Source organism: Liolophura sinensis, chromosome 5 (genome assembly GCF_032854445.1).
Source record: "Liolophura sinensis isolate JHLJ2023 chromosome 5, CUHK_Ljap_v2, whole genome shotgun sequence".
NCBI classification, from domain to species: domain Eukaryota; kingdom Metazoa; phylum Mollusca; class Polyplacophora; order Chitonida; family Chitonidae; genus Liolophura; species Liolophura sinensis.
The window spans coordinates 16,844,628-16,867,861 of NC_088299.1; the positions used below are offsets into that span (position 1 = coordinate 16,844,628).

At 41.4% G+C, this 23,234-nt stretch overlaps 1 protein-coding gene across 2 annotated transcripts; it reads right to left on the bottom strand.

Moving 5' to 3' along the window:
* Positions 1-3,390: 3,390 nt before the first annotated feature.
* On the bottom strand, positions 3,391-22,247 carry LOC135465706 (mucin-2-like). 2 transcript variants are annotated; one of them, XM_064743020.1, is made up of 11 exons: positions 22,153-22,247; positions 21,652-21,700; positions 19,837-21,099; positions 14,307-14,425; positions 13,127-13,185; positions 11,915-12,093; positions 9,955-10,099; positions 8,623-8,808; positions 7,427-7,550; positions 6,901-6,963; positions 3,391-5,821 (listed from the first exon to the last, which is right to left on the bottom strand). In XM_064743020.1, the coding sequence occupies exons 1-11, from the start codon at positions 22,237-22,239 to the stop codon at positions 5,687-5,689; spliced, it is 2,409 nt and encodes an 802-aa protein (XP_064599090.1). In that variant the 5' UTR covers positions 22,240-22,247; the 3' UTR covers positions 3,391-5,686. The 2 variants fall into 2 exon arrangements, with proteins under 2 accessions (XP_064599090.1, XP_064599091.1); XM_064743021.1 differs by having other exon boundaries at positions 22,029-22,161.
* Between the last annotated feature and the right edge of the window lie 987 nt (positions 22,248-23,234).

Genomic DNA, 23,234 nt, shown 5'->3' on the forward strand with positions numbered 1-23,234 from the left:
ACTTAAGTCCATTTGTAACGATAAACAAAACCACGAAGACGTCTTGGGACGAGACCCGAAAGAACATGGTTAAACAGGTTTGTATGTTATTGTTTCTTTTAATCTTTGGTTGTTTTATGTCAGACGTGGAAAAACAGTAAACAAAACCATGTTTGTAATAGTTTCTTTGACTTGCGTGTTAAGGTTCAACATCGTGTTCAACCTATCTTCACAATGCCGATATATGAAGACATATGTGGTAATGGAAAGACATGTCCTGCTGAGAAGACATGCAACACGTCTGCCCTGATTCGGCGTTGAGCGCCAATCTACTTTAGATGATCTTATTTATTTTTTATTTCTTTATTTCTTTATTTCTTTATTTATTTATTTATTTATTTATTTGATACGTGTTTCGTATTCAAGAATAGTTCACTTTTGTGATGGCGGTCGGCTTTATGGTGGGAAGAAACCTGGCAAAACCCGGAAAAAACCAACGACCATCCACTGGCTTCTGGAAGCCAGCATGAGCTGGTCTTGAACTCACAGTGATCACAGACATTTACTGTGGTGCACTATAGTCTATATATTTTAGAGACTCGCCTATATTCAGCTGTCTGGATAATCAGTCATACTAGCAAAATTTCCTTTAATCAGTGTCACGTTACCCAAGCTCTAGACGTTGATACGTCGGACGTCCATATTATTACAAAGAAATTGCACTTAAAACAATTTTTCTAATTCGTAATGTTAAAGTCCATATGCTCTGTTTCGACGACAAGAAGCAGGTACCTCGGTGCTGTCATAATTATTCAATAAACAGTGGCATGCTGTATACTGGGCAGAGTTCAACATAATTTGCAGGGGGAAGGGGGGGGGGGTAACACCAGTTACCTGAACTGCAGTTGACTTTGCTGTAGGTCCTGTTTTTTGACACTGCCATGATAGAAATTGTTTAAACTTTATAGAATAATATAATCTTAATAAGGGGATTTTATTTTATCTCTTGTAGTATATGATCGCACGGCAGTATGGTTTAAGAGATGGGTATTAGGAAATTATAAAAGCGATGTACCGCAGAGACCGTAGTGTAGGCTGTTATTATTGCATGGAGTTTGTTGTAGCCCCAGGTTGGTGCAGGCATTGAACAAATTACTTTCCATTCCCATTGTTCAGCATGCAACTTGATTTTAAATAATTATGACGGTCAAACGAGGCAATGAGGCCTTGGTGTCGAAACAAGGTTTTGGAATTTAACATTATAAATAAAAAAAGGTATACCAAGTGCAATTCCTTCCTAATAATATCGACGTCCAATGTATCAATGTGCAGAGCTTGGGTTTTCATGTGACACTAAATAAAAGCAATTTTGGTAACGAGTATGGCTGATTTTACAAACAGCTGAATACAGGATACTCTCTGAAAGAAAAATGATATAGCACCTTAACGACGAGGCCACAGAAGCCTCCACTGTTCCTTTGCCCTTCTTTTTTTTTTTTTCGTCGAGTTTGTCGCTTTATTCTGAATGAACTGCGAGCGTAATTACAGGCCATTCCCGTGGGTGTGGTAAGAGGCTTGTCGCGCATCATTCCAGCTGTGGTAACAAGCACTAGGGTAATACTCGTGAGGAAATACTTCATCTCAATCGATGGATCAAGCCACTGACCCTGGTCTGTACTCGGTGGATAACCTGTCGGGACAGTCAGGTAATTGTAGCAAGTCAGGACAGAATGCTTAGGGTTTTACGTGGTACTTACAATTTTCCAGTGATATGACAACGAGGAGTCATTAGGTGCGTGTACACATATCATGACTTCTTATGGCAGGGTCCATGAAGTCAAACCGGTGCCGCTACTGAAGTGTCATGCCGAAGACACCAGACAGAACACCCCACCCAGTCACATTATACTGACACCAGGCCATCTAGTCCCGACCTCTCAGAGCTAAGCGCACTGCGAGGCAGCAACAAATTTTTTAAGTCTTTGGTATGACCCGATCCGGATTTGATCCCAGGTTAGAATGATTACTACTCAGCAGTTGTCTATAGAACAATTATAGACCTGCTAAGTACCCAGTACCGGCCAATCGAGTAGGGTGATTACAGCTCATGAGTTGTCTATACAACAATTATAGACCTGATAAGTATCCAGTGCCGGCCCATCGAGTAGAGTGATTACAGCTCATGAGTTGTCTATAGAACAATTATAGACCTGCTAAGTACCCAGTGCCGGCCCATCGGGTAGGGTGATTACAGCTCATGAGTTGTCTATAGAACAATTATAGACCTGATAAGTACCCAGTGCCGGCCCATCGAGTAGAGTGATTACAGCTCATGAGTTGTCTATAGAACAATTATAGACCTGCTAAGTACCCAGTGCCGGCAAATCGAGTAGAGTGATTACAGCTCATGAGTTGTCTATAGAACAATTATAGACCTGCTAAGTACCCAGTGCCGGCCCATCGGGTAGGGTGATTACAGCTCATGAGTTGTCTATAGAACAATTATAGACCTGATAAGTACCCAGTAGTGCCGGCCCATCGAGTAGGGTGATTACAGCTCATGAGTTGTCTATAGAACAATTATAGACCTGCTAAGTACCCAGTACCGGCCCATCGAGTAGAGTGATTACAGCTCATGAGTTGTCTATAGAACAATTATAGACCTGCTAAGTACCCAGTGCCGGCCCATCGGGTAGGGTGATTACAGCTCATGAGTTGTCTATAGAACAATTATAGACCTGCTAAGTACCCAGTGCCGGCCCATCGAGTAGAGTGATTACAGCTCATGAGTTGTCTATAGAACAATTATAGACCTGCTAAGTACTCAGTGCCGGCAAATCGAGTAGAGTGATTACAGCTCATGAGTTGTCTATAGAACAATTATAGACCTGCTAAGTACCCAGTGCCGGCCCATCGGGTAGGGTGATTACAGCTCATGAGTTGTCTATAGAACAATTATAGACCTGATAAGTACCCAGTAGTGCCGGCCCATCGAGTAGGGTGATTACAGCTCATGAGTTGTCTATAGAACAATTATAGACCTGCTAAGTACCCAGTACCGGCCCATCGAGTAGAGTGATTACAGCTCATGAGTTGTCTATAGAACAATTATAGACCTGCTAAGTATCCAGTGCTGGCCCATCGAATAGGGTGATTACAGCTCATGAGTTGTCTATAGAAAAATTATAGACTTGCTAAGTACCCAGTGCCGGCCCATCGAGTAGGGTGATTACAGCTCATGAGTTGTCTATAGAACAATTATAGACCTGATAAGTATCCAGTGCCGGCCCATCGAGTAGGGTGATTACAGCCCATGGTTATTAAGCCACATCCAACAAGGAAAGACAACTAAGTTTTGCTGTCCCCCTGTCTAGATTCAAATCAGCCACAGCTTACTTATATAACGTAAAATATCCAGTGGACTTGGTGTGGCGGTTTAAATACACTCTTTATTTGTAACGAAAAAATTTCTGATCAGGCATTTGCCATGAAGTTTTTCCATTTGTAGAAACGGGTAGATGACACAAGAACATGTAATGCGTCTTTATTAAAACCGCCTTCCTGCCCAAAGCGGAAGTTAAATGTCAGAAAAGAAACATGAATTAAGGCTGACTCATAGTGAATGTAACGTTTTCCCATGCACTCAGATGGTGAGTTGCCATGACAATAAAGCGAAGGGCATAGTTCAACCGTGTAATCCAAATAAAAAATAAAATAAAATAAAATGCAAGATACAGCTCATCTCAAGTGAAAGGTCCATCACATGAAATCACTTTCAGTGTTATGTGTACTTTAAGCAACTTTGTACTCGCCACATTCCATCATTATTTCAGCTGGCCCGGTCGAATGGGCTGAGAATGACTAATGAATTGCAGTCCATGTACACCTCAGTATTGACAGTGTACACCTCTGTATCAACAGTGTGTATCCAAAATATCCACAGTGTACACCTCTGTATCAACAGTGTGTATCCACAATATTCACAGTGTACACCTCTGCATCCACAGTGTACACCACAGTATCCATAGTGTACACCTCTGTATCCACAGTGTACACCTCTGTATCCCCAGTGTACACCACAGTATCCACAGTGTACACCTCTGTGTCAACAGTATGTATCCACAGTATCCACTGTACACCTCTGTATCCACAGTGTACACCACAGTATCCACAGTGTACACCTCTGTATCAACAGTGTGTATCCACAGTATCCACAGTGTACACCTCTGCATCCACAGTGTACACCACAGTATCCACAGTGTACACCCCTGTATCAACAGTGTGTATCCACAATATCCACAGTGTACACCTCTGCATCCACAGTGTACACCACAGTAGTGTGTGATGCCATATAGGTTTCCAGAGACTAAAGTCAGATGGCCACAGATGAATAAAAGCAAAAGCCTCCCATATGGGGAGGTTTGACATCAGTAACAATATACACCATCAGAATAACAAACCGTTTGGGAAACAATATGTCTGGAAAACTGTCAAAGTGCATTAAGAAGATCAAACTGACATCATTTTGTCAAACATTGACGAAATTGACAGAAACATAAAACTTGATCTGTGACTTGTCATGGTAAGTAAAGACGCGTACGACGGTCTTGCGGAGAATCGTCCTCTGTATGGAAACGTTCGGAAAAGTCGGCAGCTTTACTTCATGAATTTTGGAGACATTATGCCCATGGTTCAAGATGAAGTACGTTTCATGTCTTTACTTATTATATATGTGTAAGAGCCTGGTATATGGCACATACCTATACAGCTGCGTTAAGTGTACAGACTGGATTGGAGCTCCTGCATTTATCATTTTCCAAAGAACGGCTCAACTAGTCATTAATGCATTATTCGTTTCACCAATTAACAGGAAGATAACCCACTTTTGGACAATGTGGTGGTAAAAGTTAACTCCCTTGTATTAACATAGTGGGTGTAATTACCAGAAAACCTTAACTGCTTCGACAAAGGGGAAAAAACAAGGTGAAGTACATGTATGACATTAAGCTATTGTCTCATATATTATCTATATAAATTGTCCGCATATATACATAATATTTGGCTGCATTCTACGATATATATATATATATATATATATATATCTTAAATACTTGACGAAAACAAAGGGAGCACAGGTAGATCTACAAAAAAAATACTGTACAAAAAAGTAGGCCCTGCGATCCGCAGAATTGTATTATTGATACATTCAGTGACCCATATTCGTCTATCTCATGTTATTACGTATTACATTTGTGTTCGTACATTTACAGCTCTATGGCTGCCAAAAAAGACGAAGGTGTAAATTACAGCAGTGTTAAAGCGCACTGCTTACGTACGCCACTGGCTGTAAATTTATAGAAAAAAGGGAATTGGTCATGTACTGAAATATATACTGCAACCCAAACTGTCAGCTATCTTTACTACAAAATGCACTATTTATTATTACAGCGCAACGCCAGAAACAATTCTGATGAAACCTGTTTTGAAACTCCTGAATATGACTGCGGGTATCGCAAATAGGCCTTGCAAAAATTACCTGTTTTTGTCACTCAAAATGGAATCTCGCTGCATGAATATATGCTAAATGTAAGACCTAAATACAAAATATTCAGACTAAGTGTGTACACTGTCTTGGCCTGTCCCCACGTCTTCTCACGGTGAACCCAGTGCCGCTAACGCCAACTTGGCCACAGTAATCATGCCATCGCTAATCCTGCTGTAAGCTTTCGTACGTATTACGTCTGCCATCAAACCGCGTACCATAGGTCAGCTGCAGGTACCTCCGTTCCATGTCACCTTGTGCCACAGGTCTGAAAGTTAGCTGAGGCCGGGGTAGTACGGACTGAAAGCACAACACGGGAAATTTTGTTTAAAAATGTTGTACCGCACATTTTTTTTGGCTAAAAAATACATCGACCCGCGCACATAATTTTTAAAATTAACTTAAAATCGCCAAAATAACTGCCTCTCACTAAATATTAGCCTCACCTATACACGCGTTACCGTTCAAAATCGGTAATAAAGTTCCTAAAATCTATAAAGCGGGTCACAAAATAATTTTATAAACTTCAGAATCAATTATTTACTTATTTATTTGATTGGCGTTTTACGTCGTACTCAAGAATATTTCACTTCTACAACAGCGGCCAGCATTATGGTGGCTGGAAACCGGGCACAGCCCGGGGAAAACCCACGACCATCCGCAGGTCGCTGGAGGACCTTCCCACATACGGCCGAAGAGGAAGCCAGCGTGAGCTTGACTTGAACTCACAGCGATCGTACCGGTGAGAAGCTACTGGGTCATTACGCTGCGCTAGCGCGCTAACCAACTGAGCCATAGAATCATTTAAACACAATGCACAGGTACGTGTCTGATTTTTAATGAAAGGCAATAAATTGAGCTCAGAATTCTTGGTAAATCTAGAGAAAATTCCACTAGCGAGTTTTGTCGAAAATGTCGCGCATGGCCAGTTTAAACTAGGGTTGATTTAGCCCTAACATGGTGGTATAGAGTGTGTCCTGACGATTTGGATGGATGGATGTTCTTTTCATCAGTGTCGCAGACGTGCTCCCTTTTTAAAATCTAACTAAAATTCCTTAGATTTCTTCCCACCAGGCGACTTGCAGCCGAAAATAGCAGGGTATTGTTCTTTTTTGTTATGTTGTTGTTGTTGGCTATTTCTTGTTTTTTATTTCCTCGGGGTGGGGGGGGGGGGGGAGGGCGGAGGTAGGGAAGCCACACACAAAACTCAATGTAAAGTGATTTATTTTAGATTGCCGAACTTTTGCACTTCTCTGCTTCAGAACTGCATGACGGCTGGATGACGTGTAACGCGAGGGAATACGAGATTTTATGGGACCAAAGTCAACGTGGAATTGCCATTAGGCCTATTATACGTTAGAAAGCAGCTCGGCCCTTACCATTCGACTGAAGTCAAGGCTTTCAATCCGTCTCATCCACGGTGTTGGGGAATTCTCGTATTTCTAAATCACAAAATATGAAATAAAATATTATTTTTGCTGTTTTCTTTGGTCGAGTACAAGAGTTTATATGTTTAATGCCACACTCCAGGTTGCATTACTTACTCAATGGCGGTATTTTACAGGGTGAAAGACATGTGGTCAACGAACGTAAGACTGTGCAAGCAGCCACAGAGCGTCGTTAATCGCTTGTTGTCTCGAAGGCATCATAAACAGTGAAAGCAGGATTCCACAATTTCACAGTTCATGGACGGGTGCCATAGCGACTGAAAGGCATGGACATTTAACCAATAAGCCACGGCCAAAGTTCCAGTGGTAAACAATTTAATACATACATGGAAAAGTAATGTATATTTTCTTTAAACAAAGCTTTAAAATTAAAATATACTTGTTGCTAAAATAGATCATGTGCGGAAATTGTCACATGACTATCTGAAATGCCACTTCTACAGTACACTTCACTCACCGGCCTAATATAGTCCGGGTCTTGATTGTCGGCCAAACTAAGCTCAGTCTCATTGTCTTCCTCTGTGGGTTCGGTCAAATTCGGCAGTCGGGCAAAACTTGTCATCGGGGAGTCCAGTTTGTCACTACAAAGAATTATAACGCTGGCATCAATGGCAGATTATGGTTAGGTAAGAAGAAAGCATCGATACGTCTGGACTAAATCTATGGAAACTTCAGCCCGTGCACAAGTGGGTTACTACATTCTAGGTCTGGAATTTGTAACTGAAAGTAAAATTCGCAAAATCCGATTGTAAACTTTTTCCATATGATGTCTCGATATGCTGGGATTATTCCTGTTCGTCCTTGCTGGCCTGTTAGAATAACACCCTATAGCACTGAGGTCACGTGGTGAGTGAAGACAAACTGGAAGATTCTGTTCAATACCTGGCCAGGAGTGGTCTTGTATCATATTATACGACATCAGAATGAATACATAAATAATCGACCGATTCCACAAAAGCAGAATTTACTTATATCATCAAAGAAATGAAGATTTCAAATCCATGTCTGGAACATCCTACGTCGGCCTTATGTCAGCCGGATTTTCATCAACACCAATCAGTTAGATATAAATGAATCTATCCGTAAATAATATTCAGTCATAAGCTACAGTGAAGAGAGATTGGCAAACTTAAGTGACTAGGCTTCGGCTAAATTTACAGTAATCTCGTGACGTTTTGACATTGAATGTATGTATGTATGCTTTGGGTTTAACGTCGTACTTAACAGTTTTTCAATCGTAAGACGACGAGGAGTCATCATGTGTGTACATGTAATGTGTCTTCTTATGGCAGGGCGAGTCCAAAGCGCTGCCGCCACTGAAGCACCACATTGACATTACACCCGACATGACACCCCTCCTAGTCACATTATACTGACACCGGACCAACCAGTCGTGTTTCTTTGCTCTAGTCTATCAGTGCTGAGCGCCAAGCGAGGCAGCAGCTAGCACCTTTTTTGATTGTTTGAGTGTTTGGTATGCCCCGATCTGGGTTTGATCCGGGTCTCCCGGCTCCAGGCGAACGCTCCAACTACTAGGCCACCGATGGTGCCTATTTGACATGGAGAATGTGACCCAAAACAAGAGAAACCGGTGTGCACAAACCACCTGATCACATTTTTAATTCATTTGAGAACATTAACATCTGAACTCACGTCTTGGTTTTCTTTGTTGCTCGCCGCCTACAAAGGCAACAAGTGACTATGACCAGTATTAAGAGGACAGCCCCAGCACTGGCAGCGCATGCTATTGCTATCACTCTCCAAGGCGGTGCGACCACTCGGACTTGTCTTGTCTCACAATGTCTGCCGCTGTACACGTAACTGTCGTTCTCAGGGCACCTGTCCAAAGTCAGAGAACAGCGAGAAATAGTCGCCAGTGTGGTGTATCAAACAGTGAAAGAAAAAGAACCAGCTCAAATTTGCAACTGGCTGCGATATCCCACAAGAGCGTCGATTCCATCTTGACATCGTGACTTTCGTTACGTAAATAGCTACTGTTAACAGATAGAGTGCCAGAAATGAAATCGACGAATCGACCGATAGACCTAGAGACCGACAGCTTGTAGAGCTGTTTTTCGCAAGTAGAATGTGATAAAAGAATAACTTAAAAACATAGGTGAGATAAATATATTTATTTATTTTAAGTTTTACGCCCTCTTCGAGCATATTTTACTTATACGGCTTCGGCATTTTGGTGGAAGGAAACCAGGGGAAACTCCAAGGCCATCCGAAAGTTACTCGGAGACCTTTTCATGTTGCCATGCAGTTTGTAGGTCATGGATTCACAGCCCAAGACTAGTCCTGGCATACAACAAATTTGACGTGACAGTTAACATTCCCAAATAATGTAATGACTCTTGTCCCTGGCCCCTGCCACAAGAAGACACATATACACACACGAAAAGACTCCTCGTCGTTATATGACTGAAAAATTGTTGAGAACAAGATACAAAAATCAAGCATACAAGGATATCAATTTGATGATTTAGCATACACACAAAAGACATGTTGTATGCTTGGGGTTTTAAGTCACCCATAGCAATTTTTCAGTCATATGACGACGAGGAGTCATTGGGTGTGTGTTCAGATACTACTCCTTCTTGTAGCAGGATGCGTTCATACCGCCAAAGTGCTGTCTCGCCACTCAAGTATCATACTGAAAACACCAGATATTACGCCCAACCCGGTCGCAGTATACTGCATGACACCGGGACAGGAAGTCATGTTTCCATGCTCTAACCTCTCTGTGCTGAGCGCCAAGCGAGACAGTAACAAGTACCATTTTAAAGTCTTTGGTATGACCCGACCAGGGTTTGATCCCGGGTTTCGCAACTTCAAGGCGGACGCTCTACATTTGGGCCACCGAATATTCACGCACGGACCCACCGTTAGATGTTCACTGAACCGACAAAGATCTATTACAAGTTGGTCTACATGTAAACTGTAAAATATCAAATAAATTAGCGTTTATACACAATGAGTTACCTGCAGGTGGGTTTGAAATCCACAGTCGTCTGACACGTGCCATGTACGCAAGCATTCTTAGGCAAAGTACAGATCGCCTTACATGTCAAGCTTTCCCCAATATTAAATTGATAACCTCTCCAACAAGTGGCCAATCGCGTCACACCTGTGAAATGGAAAAATACGTCAAAAAAAAAAATAGGTTGCTGGAAAGATGTCATTCTCGCACTAGTGCATATAACGACGAAAAAATGTACCATGTGATGTATCACGGATATCATCGTTCACGCTAGGGCGTCTTCTTCATTACACCTCGCTTAGAGTGTGAGCAGACCAGACCGTTTTCTTCATTACACCTCGCTTAAAGTGTTAGTAGACCAGTCCGTTTTCTTAATTACATTTTCCTTAGAGTGTTAGTAAACCAGACCGTTTTCTTCATTACATTTTCCTTAGAGTGTTAGTAGACCAGGCCGTTTTCTTCATTACAACTCCCTTAGAGTGTTAGTAGCTCAGACCGTTTTCTTCATTACATTTTCCTTAGAGTGTTAGTAGGCTAGGCCGTTTTCTTCATTACACCTCGCTTAGAGCATTAGTAGACCAGGTCGTTTTCTTCATTACATTTTTCTTAGAGTGATAGTAGACCAGGTCGTTTTCTTCATACCTGGCTGAGAGAGTTAGTAGACCATTAAATAAAGTAAATGTGTGAAATTTAAATAACCATCGCTTGTGTGAATCATACTTTTACCTCTTCATCTTTTCACCTTACACTTTTAGCACCCACAAATTTTAGCACCCACAACTTGTAAAAAAAGGTGGAAACGCATCGTTATTTACTGTCTTGTAAGTCTTGTAAATATTTTGATCTTCCCTCGGAATATATATCAAACAAACTTTGATAGAAAAGCATTTGTGACTGCCATTCTTTTTTAAATCGAAAGTCAAGCGTTTATTCCTATTTGAAGGCACAAAATTTCGTAACACAGAAGCTTCCTCTTTTTTAACTTATCAGAATTATTAAACTGCAGGCATTCATGTAGCGACGTAAATGAGAAGTGGGCGTTTTGTGGACAAGCCACATGTATTGCTGATCAGCTCAGGTCTATCTGAGGCTGTTATCCCGGCAGTTCCACGGGTGAGATCGTTTTCGTCTAAGAAAACAAGGAACACAAATGTAGGAACGAACCCACATAAAACTAGATCAACCATGCCTTGTGTCTAGTGACGAGAATTTACAGATATTTTCACTTGCTCATCTGCGTAATCTTGTCTATAGTTGGTGAAAACAGATATACACTGAAGAGGACGTAAGTCAACCTTAGAACAGATGCGTTTTTAGGGTACATCGCCTCAGCTTTATCTTGGTCAAACTGATCGTTACTGTCCCATTCTCCAGCCCTATTACATTATATTTGTTAAGTGTGTAAATACGCATTAGCCAAGCCTTTCCTTGATTAAAATGATCGTTACTGTCCCATTCTCCAGCTTTGTTACATTATATTCGTTAAGTGTGTAAACACGCATTAGCCAAGCCTTTCCTTGATTAAAATAATCGTTACTGTCCCATTCTCCAGCTTTGTTACAATTATATCCGCTAAGTGTGTAACCACGCATTAGCCAAGCCTTACCTTGATTAAACTGTTCGTCACTGTCCCATTCTCCAGCTTTGTTACATTATATTCGTTAAGTGTGTAAACACGCATTAGCCAAGACTTTCCTTGATTAAAATGATCGTTACTGTCCCATTCTCCAGCCCTATTACATTATATTTGTTAAGTGTGTAAACACGCATTAGCCAAGCCTTTCCTTGATTAAAATGATCGTCACTGTCCCATTCTCCAGCTTTGTTACATTATATTCGTTAAGTGTGTAAACACGCATTAGCCAAGCTTTTCCTTGATTAAAATGATCGTTACTGTCCCATTCTCCAGCTTTGTTACATTATATCTGCTAAATGTGTAACCACGCATTAGCCAAGCCTTACCTTGATTAAACTGTTCGTCGCTATCCTCATCTCCTAGCTCTGTTACGTTGTATCCGTTAAGTGTGGCGCCATGAAGTGAGTCCCTACAACGTCTGGAGTCATTTTTCGCAGCAGTCAAGTTCTGAACCACTTGTGTAGCACGGTACAGGTTCTTGTAGTGTACCCTGATACTGCCCTCGCTGTTATGAAAAACAAATGATACAGTGTGGGGCAGCATAGGCTGAAAAGCCATCACAGCATTGAGGCAAATTGCCTGGGTAGACCTATTATCATTTCCTGGGTTTTTTCTAAAATCTTTTGTCACATCAAATCCAACCTGTCCATATGGACCCAGTAACAGATGTAGCGTTAAGATATATTCCTGTACTGTTTGGAATAATCTGAGGAAATTAAAAAAAGTATATACCTTGTGTGCACTAAATAGTGGCCCTTAGCAAGGAATTATGTGCCCATAATCCAGATCGTACACATCACCGCTTTCACACTGAAATTTGCCCATGTTTTGCTAATGGCATACATTTTCAGCACAATGAAGACTCAGGTCCAAGCTGTGTTAACCGTTATTGTCTTAGAATGAATGAGTAATATGTTACAAGTTTGCTCACGAAACGTCAACGCCTAATGGAACAATATACTGCAGGGCTTGAACCAAATTACTTCAGGTGGAAATCGTTCGACATCTAAATATACTCTGCAGGTGTACAACGTCTCATTGAATAAATTATTTAATGTCTGAATATGTTTTAACTCCACACTGGCGATATTTCAGCCATATCCAATAAACAATTGATTATATAGCATAGACCCAAGTTTTTATAGGCGGGAAATGTTCTCTATTCATTCCTATTTGTTCATACCAAGGTTTACTTCTGGAGGGTAAAACTTAAACCCTCAGATGCTCCTTTCCAAACTGACCCCATATAGACGGAAAATTGCTCCCCAATACAGAGCTCGCTTTATATCTTATACAGCTGTTCCATTCCTTCAAGCACTAATGTGGGCACCATACTGGAGGTTTCGACCCAGTTTCGTTATCTTAAAAGCTGTGCTTTTAATACCTGCACCGTCATTCAAGATCGCGGTGATTGGTTCATAAACCGCTTTTGGATGCTTAGGGTTAATCAAATTGTCATAAAATATTGCATAAGGGATTGTCAGGCTTCAGGCATTGTCTCAGATAAGCACTTGCCGCGTAATTTACGTTATGCTTACGTCAGATTGTCGATCTCCACCCGCAGAAATCCAAAACTGTTGTTATAATGTTCTGTCAACTGGAATTTCAAACAAACATACAAATTAAACTTCGTCAGCACTAGGAGAGCGTGGTGACGGACCACTGCCTACCTGCTGCGGACCAATGCACATTTGTGACGGTTAATAACCCATTTGTGCATGACTACACCCCGTTTGAGACGGACCACATCCAATTAGTAAAAGATCACATTTGTGATGAACAACAACAGTGTGAAGAATAACACCCATATGTGAGGGATCACTGCCATTTGGGACGGAAAACACCCAACTGGAACGGACAAGAGAGCATCTGGGACGGACAATACCCATTTAGGGCGGACAACAAACCATTTGGAATGGACAATACCAATTTGTGGCGAACCACATCCATTTGTAACGGGAAAAATCCATTTGTGACGAAAAACACCCATTTGTGAAGGACCACGCCCATTTGGGACGGACAACACCCATTTGGAACGGACAACTGATCATTTGGGACGGACAACTCCCATCTGGCACGGACAACAGACCATTTGGGACAGACAACTCCCATTTGGCACGGACAACAGATCATTTGGGACGGACAACACCCATTTGTGAGGAACCACACCCATTTGGGGCGGACAACACCCATTTGGGACGGACAATACCCATTTAAAATAGACAACAGACCATTTGATACGGACAACACCCATTTGTGAAGGATCACTCCCATTTAGAACGGAGAACACCCAATTTGAAAAAGACAACACCCATTTGGGAAGGACAACACGCCCTACTGCAGGACAATTATAATCTCACCTTAAGCTATTACACAAGAGAGATAAATGCTAACGTGTGCACATTAACATATAAACATAAATTGCAATATAAATTGCCAAAGAATATTTTTAATTGCCTCCCTCAAACAAAAACAACCCGCACCAACCAACTTGTGGTCTACGGTTTGCTTTGTCTCTGATGATTTCACAGCCAAGAATGTAGAAGTGCGGGTAAATATCTGTATCCTCTCTGATTCTGACCACATTGTACTCTACTTTTTTTTCAAGAACAAAATTTTTCACTGCTCTGAACTGCATTATGTTAAAGTTTGTCTAAAGTTCTTTTCCACTGCAGATCCCATCTATAGCGGAATTAAATTAAACAGGCTTCTACTTACCTCTTCTCTCACACTGGCACAGAAATCATCCCTGCGTGTACTGTTGTTTTCAATCTTTGAAAAGTTTGCATTCAGCACAAGACTGGTAATGATCGCAATGGTCTGATTCACCAAATTTCCTGTGTCAAAATGTAAACGGTTTAATCTCAGGTTTGTCACGACTTCGTCTCAATATGCACGTCTTTATGAGCATTTGCTGACTAAGTTGATTATATATGTTCAATATTGTACTAATGAAGCAACACAGAAAATACACTACAGAACAGTGGCTATTAATAACCAGAACCCGGCCGAATACCCTACAACCTGGCCGGCCGTAGCTGTAGAACTCCACTATTGCACAAATTTGTTTATACGTTAAAGGCATGATTTACACATATAAGGTACACTTGTGCGGTTGTTTCAACGTAGTAAAATCATACGGCATCATGTAATCTCTAAGTTTTAGGCCGTATAGATACCCCCTACTGATTATGCAACATGAACTACACCGCCTCAATGGTAACAAGCGAGGAGTCCGCCATCATGTAAAGAAGCCTGAATACAGCCGTCAAGTGTGTCACCAAACAAACTGTTTTTATTCATCTATGCACAAATAACTAAGACATTGTATCTGGCGACGAGGTGAACGGCCAACGGAAATCCAAACGATGGCTCAAGCGCTGAACATACTGGCAATTCCTCCGTTCCAAGCGGACACTGATCAGTCGTCGCCCTCCACAGGATGGAAAAAGTGCAACTGGTATCAACATCGACGAACAGAAACGCGCGCTGTTGACTCAAAGACACTGGTGATGACTTTGCAACCGCTTTAGAAAAGCTTGATGAATATTTCTTACCGAAGAAGAATGTGCGCTACGAACGGTACATGTTCAAGGACGCACATCAGCAGTTCGTCACGCGACTCCGGTCCCTTACAATAACTTGTGAATTCCCGGAACCGGCCGACTCCATCGCCGTTCAAGTGGTGGACAAGTCCAGATCCACCAATCTCAAACGCAGACTGTTGAGAGAATCTGATATGACATTAGATAAAATTCTTGACATTGACCGAGCCACAGAAACATCTGAACTCCAAAGTCAGAAAATGGAAGTAAACTCAGAACCAGCCCCATCACTGTTAACAACCTCGTAAACAAGCCAGGCAAATTTAGGCACAAAAGCTAAAAGCATACACCTTTTCAAAAACGCAAAAACAAACCACACAGAAATAATGAGTGTAGTAATTGTGGAGGTGTTTGGCCACATAGAAATACAAGATGTCCAGCTACTTGTAAAACACATGGGAACTGCGGTAAACTCAACCACTTTGGTAGCGTGTGTCGTAGCTCACAAAATCGGACCAAAAAGCCCGTTAATCAAATACACGCAGAAGTTACCCACACTGATTCATCATCAGGAGATGAGTATGTATTTACCGTTTGTGACAAAAGTAGCAGTGTAAAGTTTCCCACTAAACAGCCCAAAATTGCAGTCAAAATAGCAGGCAGGTCCCATTCTTAGTTGATAGTAGCGCGTCAGTGAACGTGTTAGATAAATCATGTTACATTGAAATAAGGAAACACAAAAAAGTCTCATTCGGCAAGCGAAAAACCAAAAATATTTGTCTATTGTTCCAAAATCTCTCTGCCTGTTATGGGTATTTTTGAGGCAAACATAGAAATATCAGAGAAAACGTGCTCAGCTGTTTTTATGTGGTGAATCAAAATTCAGGTTCCTTGTTGGATTTTGAGACATCTACACAATTGGAACTTATCAAGCTCCCCACAGTGGCAGACAGTTTACGCCTCAATCTACAATCAGTGATAAAGCAGGGTGAATTCTTCAAAGAGAACAAAATAGTTTCTTACCACAACCTCTGCCATCAGTTAATAAACTCCCGACAGTGAAGAAAAATAATCCCGCATCAGAACAACCTCTGTCATTAACTGACAAGCTGATATCTGAATTTTTAGACATAATTGATGGTGTGGGCAAATTAAAGGACTACTAATTCAAAATACATGTAGATCCGTCAGTCAAACCTATTGCTAAACCACCACGACCCATACCATTCACATGAGAAAGCAGGTAGAATTTGAATCTAGAAAAAGTAGACATCATAGAGAAGGTTGATGGTCCTACACCATGGGTACCGCCAGTAGTGGTTGTCCCGAAGAAGGACAAATCAAGTGTGCGTGTCTGTGTCGCTATGAGGTCCCCAAATACTGCTGTCTTTCGTGAACGTCATCCAACGACCACCAAGGACGAAATCATACATGATTTGAACGGAGCGATAGTATTCTTCAAACTCGACATGCAACAAAGGTATCGAACTACACTCCTGACAACATTTGCCACACACAAAGGCCTGCGGCGATACAAGCACCTGATGTTTGTTTTGTCGTCAGCGTCAGAAATTTTCCAGGACGTGATTAAACAGACACTAAGTGACATACCGGGTGTGTAAAACCTGCCAGACGACATCATCGACCGAACACAAACTGAACATGACAAGTCGCTGCCAATGGTTTTCCAGAGACTTAGAGACAAAAGCCTTACACTCAGCCTGGAAAAATGCGTTTTTAACAAACCCAGTCTGGAGTTCTTCAGATTTGTATTTTCCAAGCAAAGAATATCCCCAGACACAGCAAAAGTGGACGCAGTAAAAAAACGCTCCAATTCCAGAGAATGCATCGGGTGGGCGAAGCTTCCTAGGGATGAAAAACTAGGTGTCACGTTTCATTCACGACTACGCGACAATAACGGCCTTTGGTCGTCTAAAATCCTCAATGTCAGATACGTCAGTGGTGTCGTATTTTGATCCAAACAACACAACGGAAATCTACGTTGACGCCAGTCTGGTAGTTGTTGCTGCGATCCTTACATAGGTGGACGGAAACGGACAACATCGCGTCATCTGCTACGCAAGTCGCAAGCTCTCGGACGTGGAACGCAGATATTACCAAACGGAACGAGAGGCTCTGGCCATAGTTTGGGCCTGCGAGAAATTTCATCTACATGTGTTTGGACAGTCATTCACTGTGATAACTGACCACAAGCCGCTGACACCGATGTTCAACAAGCCACGCTTCTAGTGTCCAGCACGCATCGAGAGATGGCAGCTTCGTTTACAACCATACGACATGAAAGTTGATTGCCAACCAGGGGCAAACAACCCTGCAGACTTCCTGTCTCGACATCCCCAGCCGACAGTTTCTTTCTCCGACAGAAGGCCGATGAATATGTCAATTTCATCATCCCAAACGGTGACTACCTCCTGGTTGTCATCGATGATTATTCCCGATACCCGAAAATTGAAGTTGGGAAATCGACATCAGCCGCCCATGTAATTCCCAATTGGACAAAGTTTTCTCCACACATGGCACTGTCGACGTACTCAACGCTTCAAACACAGAAAAGTAACTCATTACTGGCCCAAAGCAAACGGCGAGGCGGAACGTTTCATGCGGACCTCAGAAAAGGCTGCTCGATCCTCTTTCATTGAAAAGGGAAAGTGGCAGAAAGATCTCAACCAGTTTCTGCTGCATTATCGAGCAACCCCACATTCAACAACAGGTGTATCTCCAGCCGAGCTGCTCTCCTCGCGGCCAATCAAGACCAAACTACCAGAACCTGAAAGCTCTTCGTGCAATGATAATCTGTAAAACAAGGTGATGCACAAGCCAAGCTGAAGATGAAAATTCGTTCCAACGCGAAATCTGTTGTCCGTGTCTCCAGCCTTAAACCAGGAGATACAGTCCTGCTAGCGGCCAAACGTGAAAAAAAAACTGTCAGCTGACAAAGGCCCAGAACACACTCTTTTCTGTTAATGTCCTCTTCTTTATTGCATGTATATAAATGACTCGTTGGTACATACAATTCTCTTGGCTTGGCACGACAGGCATACTCATGGGTGTGTAGGTGAGTGTGATTGACTGTAAGAAAACAGAAAGAAAGTAATTTACTCACACAATAATACAGATGTTAGAAGTCGTTGCAAGAACTTACCAGAGCTACATGTAATAACAGATTTTTAACGGTAACAATTGTATAACGAGGGTACATAGATTGGTTACATTAAGATACGATAAGCATTTATCTAGTCATAGATTTAAACAGAAAAACAAGAGACATCAATTATACTCGCTACAACACAGCAATTACAGAAAACGTTAATAAAAAGATTCACAACCGTGCCGTTGTTGTTACAAAAGCACATGGCTAATGTCTAGAAAACTAAAAATACATGCACCTTGATTAAAATTTGACAGAACACATCACCGACACACTAGGATAGAGTTGGAACATTTTGCAATATCTTTACACAAGTAATCAACATTTGGCTGTAACATACCGTTTATATCGGCCCTTGAAATTGCTGTAAAACGTTTACTGCTTGTGGAAGTCACCATTTTCATGTCTTTTCCTTGCAGAGACAAGGGTGTAAAGTACAAGAGTTGTCTCCCTTGATCAGTACATAACAATCGTTAAAACATCATACCAGCCTTTTAAAAGAGAAACTAAAATAATCACACTAAAGATTTGACCATTACGCGCCCATTCAATGTGGTCTCCACAAAAGGATCGATGGTAATCGTCCAAGATTCTAACCCGGTGTACGGTACGCACGGAATTGTTCTCATCTGAAGAAAATCCCGAGAATCAACCTGCCCGAAGTGGAAGTCAACGATCCGTACGATGATCTGGACATTCCGTCAGAACCGAACCAGCAGGATATTCCGAGACGTTTTCCGACGACAACTCTGTCTGACTATGTGTGATAGGTTGGAATGTGAACTTCCTTAGTGAAATTTATTTTTTTACATCCACACTAACATGTGAAAATTATTTGCATCGAGTGAAATGCGTGTGATCAATTCATTTGAACTTTTCAAATATTTAATTACTGAGTTTTATGCTGACAGTTTCAGTGTGAACTGCTTTGATCAAATGCATTTGTTTTGACTGTTCCCGTAATTATGATAATTGTGTTCGAGTTATTTTAAAGGGCGCTATCAACGCATTGAATTCTTTAATGTGCAGCGAATTCACTATTACGGACAATAGGTTGCCTAACAGTGTAATCTCATTGTTTTTAATTTCAAAGTTCCAAAAGATTTACTATAGTACAACAAGTTATTTGGGTTAATCAGTTATTCAAAAAAGGAGGGATATAATGTCTAAGATTTAGGCCGTATCGATACCCACAACTGGTTATGCAACATGAGCTAGCCCGTCTCCATGTTAACAAGCGATGAGTCCGCCATCATGTAAACAAGCCTGAATACAGCCGTCCATTGTGTCAACAAAAAAACTTTGTTTATTTGTGTATGCACAAATAATCAAGACATTGTACATCGTGCGCCCAATATTTAATCAGGATATGCCAATTCTTACCGGGTCCTACGGCCATTATGTATGGAGAATCCAACAGGAGTCGACCATGGGCGAGCATGGACATGCGGACCGTGCATATGTACTATTTTAGTTTATATAAAACAGTGTACATATAGTGAAACGCTTAGTTCTGTTCAACAGATTGTCTTACCGAAGTAAGGCACCTCTGTAAAGGACGATGTCGACGTAATGGGCGCCATTTCAGTCTTTGTCGTGGCTGATGGGGTTGTCAGGTTAGAAGATCCACTCGGTTTTGAAGACGCTGTGAGTGGAATTGTGGCGCTTGAGTTTGAAGAGCTTGCAGTTCCATTGGTCACCGTTGTCGATGTAGTTGTCACATTTGTGGGTGCAGTGGTGTTTGTGGAGTTTGGGTTTGAAGAGTTTGTAGTTCCATTGGTCACCGTTGTCGATGTAGTCGTCACATTTGAGGGTACAGTGGTGTTTGTGGAGTTTGGGTTTGAAGAGTTTGTAGTTCCATTGGTCATCGTTGTCGACTTAGTCGTCACATTTGAGGATACAATGGCGTTTGCGGAGTTTGGGTTTGAAGAGCTTGTAGTTCCATTGGTCATCGTTGTCGATTTAGTAGTCGCATTTGTGGGTGCAGTGGTGTTTGTGGAGTTTGGGTTTGAAGAGTTTGTATTTCCATTGGTCACCGTTGTCGATGTAGTCGTCACATTTGAGGGTACAGTGGTGTTTGTGGAGTTTGGGTTTGAAGAGTTTGTAGTTCCATTGGTCATCGTTGTCGACTTAGTCGTCACATTTGAGGATACAATGGCGTTTGCGGAGTTTGGGTTTGAAGAGCTTGTAGTTCCACTTGTCACCGTTGTCGATGTATTGGCCACATTTGAGGATGCAGTGGTGTTTGTGGAGTTTGGTTTTGAAGAGCTTGTAGTTCCACTGGTCACCGTTGTCGATGTATTGGCCACATTTGAGGATACAATGGTGTTTGTGGAGTTTGGTTTTGAAGAGTTTGTATTTCCATTGGTCATCGTTGTCGACTTAGTCGTCACATTTGAGGATACAATGGCGTTTGCGGAGTTTGGGTTTGAAGAGCTTGTAGTTCCACTTGTCACCGTTGTCGATGTATTGGCCACATTTGTGGATGCAGTGGTGTTTGTGGAGTTTGGATTTGAAGAGTTTGTAGTTCCGCTGGTCACCGTTGTCGATTTAGTAGTCACATTTGTTGATGCAGTGGTGTTTGTGGAGTTTGGATTTGAAGGGTTTGTATTTCCATTGGTCACCGTTGTCGATTTAGTAGTCACATTTGTGCGTGCAGTGAGGTTTGCGGAGTTGGGGTTTGAAGAGTTTGTAGTTCCACTGGTAACCGTGGTCGATTTAGTGGTCACATTTGTGGGTGCAGGGGTGTTTGTTACGGCACTGGTAGACCTTACCTTGCCTGTCATCACAAGTAATACTGTGTGGGTCAAAGAATGTTCGCGATCCAGATGAAAAGCAAACAAAAAGTAGGAATTAGAACAGGTCAAGAGTACGTAAATTCCCAAGAGCCACATCTTGGACACCAGTAATTCCCTAGCTAAGTTCAACGACATGCCGTGCGACGTGGATAAAGTGCCGGAAGATACAAAACATGCAAATCTCCACTACTGAAATTAGATTTCGAAAACTCCCTTTACTAAACAGTTATTAAGTAACAATTTTGATGGACGACATTTCAGGTTTTAAAACACAATCTTTTTAATTTAAATTGTTGTAGTTATCTACCACTGTAGTCTTTAAGAGCATTAATACAATTACAGGAGAAACCCACGTCCATCCCGAGGTTGATGGCAGACCTAAGCTTCAACTGTCCTTAAATATTAATAACATTTCATAATAAAAAGCCCATTTTTACTTTTTCTGCTTTCACTTAATTTGATTCAACGTTGAGGTCCTGAACTGACGCGTGGCTACAGGCTGTATCATATCTCTGCAGTTCAAGACGCTGAGCGTTGTAGGAAACACTTACCTGTGAAGAGGACGACTATACGGTATGTAAACAGTATGAAGTATGGCATCTGTTTGAGAAATAAACACATCTATTATTTGTTCGGTCACTATAAACCAATTCTGCCAATTTCATACTCTAACATAGCTTTGCTAAAGTGACTTTCATATAATTTTCCAGTTTACTTACAGCGATCAATAGTGTTAACTACATGTGACTCAATTGTCAAAATGAGTTTTTTTTATCCAGATATCCTCATTCTATGCAGATGTTTACTCTGAGCCTCACAATTGTTTTATTTCAAAAACAAACTTCGTTACAGGCATGAAAATCTATTGCCATTTATTGTTTTACAAATACCAATCGGTACAAAAAAAACGTGGAAAAAAGGTGTTTACCTTTCAAATCTTTCAGTTAAAACATATAATCCGTTAAAACCAGGCGTAACATCTGGAGGCAAATGAAGTTTCCAGTGCTGTGATTGGATTCCAAATGCACCGTAACGTAAGTAGAAGGCCTTACCTTAAACCCCCTCCCCCGAACAGGACCCCTTCCTGGAGCTCTTATCTTGCTATCCAACTTCCTAGTTGGTGACCAGTTGTCATTCATAGCAAAAGGTTGGTATATCCCCTTATGCAGTCACCTGGGATGTTACCTTATACACATACTTGCTGTACCATGAAGACATGGATATGTAAATACGCGCCTAAACAAATAACAGCTTATCTCCACAACACTATTACTGTTATATCAAGACGAAGCCGTGACAGCTGCTGTCCACAAGACACATATCCGATATTTGATTTCCTGCTCACTGCACGTTAATACACATCCAAATACACCTTCTGAAATTTATCTGCAAACCAAAACTGAAGGTGAAGAAAAGTAAAATGAGAACGAGAACTACGTGCTTTGCGCTGTTACGGTACTGCTAGATTTTATCACATATGCTGTTCGAAAGTTTGTAGAACACATAACAATGTCATATAACATTTCCAAAAATATTCTTTGATGTTTTTAGCTGCTTGTTAATACAGGGAAGCGAAACGATGACACGACTAGCATCGTACAATCGCTTCGTGCCATCGTTTCATCGTTTCGTACCATCGTACCGTCGCGCGATTTTATTTTATTTCGAGTAGTATATGATTTTATCTCGAGTAGAATATGATCTCACCGCAGTATGAGTTTACAGATGGATGTTAAGAAATTTTGCTATGAACAATAATGTAGTCGATTCTCTGAGATAGTAGTTTAGGCTGTGTTACTGCGTGGTGTTTGTTCTAACCGCACGTTGGGGCATCTACTGTAAAACAAATTACTCTCTTTACGCCTGATGCCACTTGTTTCTGAATACAAGTAATAATGACGTCACATAGGGCAATGGGTTCTCGGTGTTGAAACCAGGCTTATGGGCTTAACATTGTAAAGTGGAAAAGTACTCCAACTGCCTTTTCCTTGAATAGTATAAACATACAACATTCCAATGTGTGGTGCTTGAAGTGTTACGTGTCACTAACGAAAGGCAACTTTGGTAGCGAGTGTGACTGATTTAACAGATAGCTGAATACAGGCGACTGCCTAAAAGTAATAGGCTATAGTAA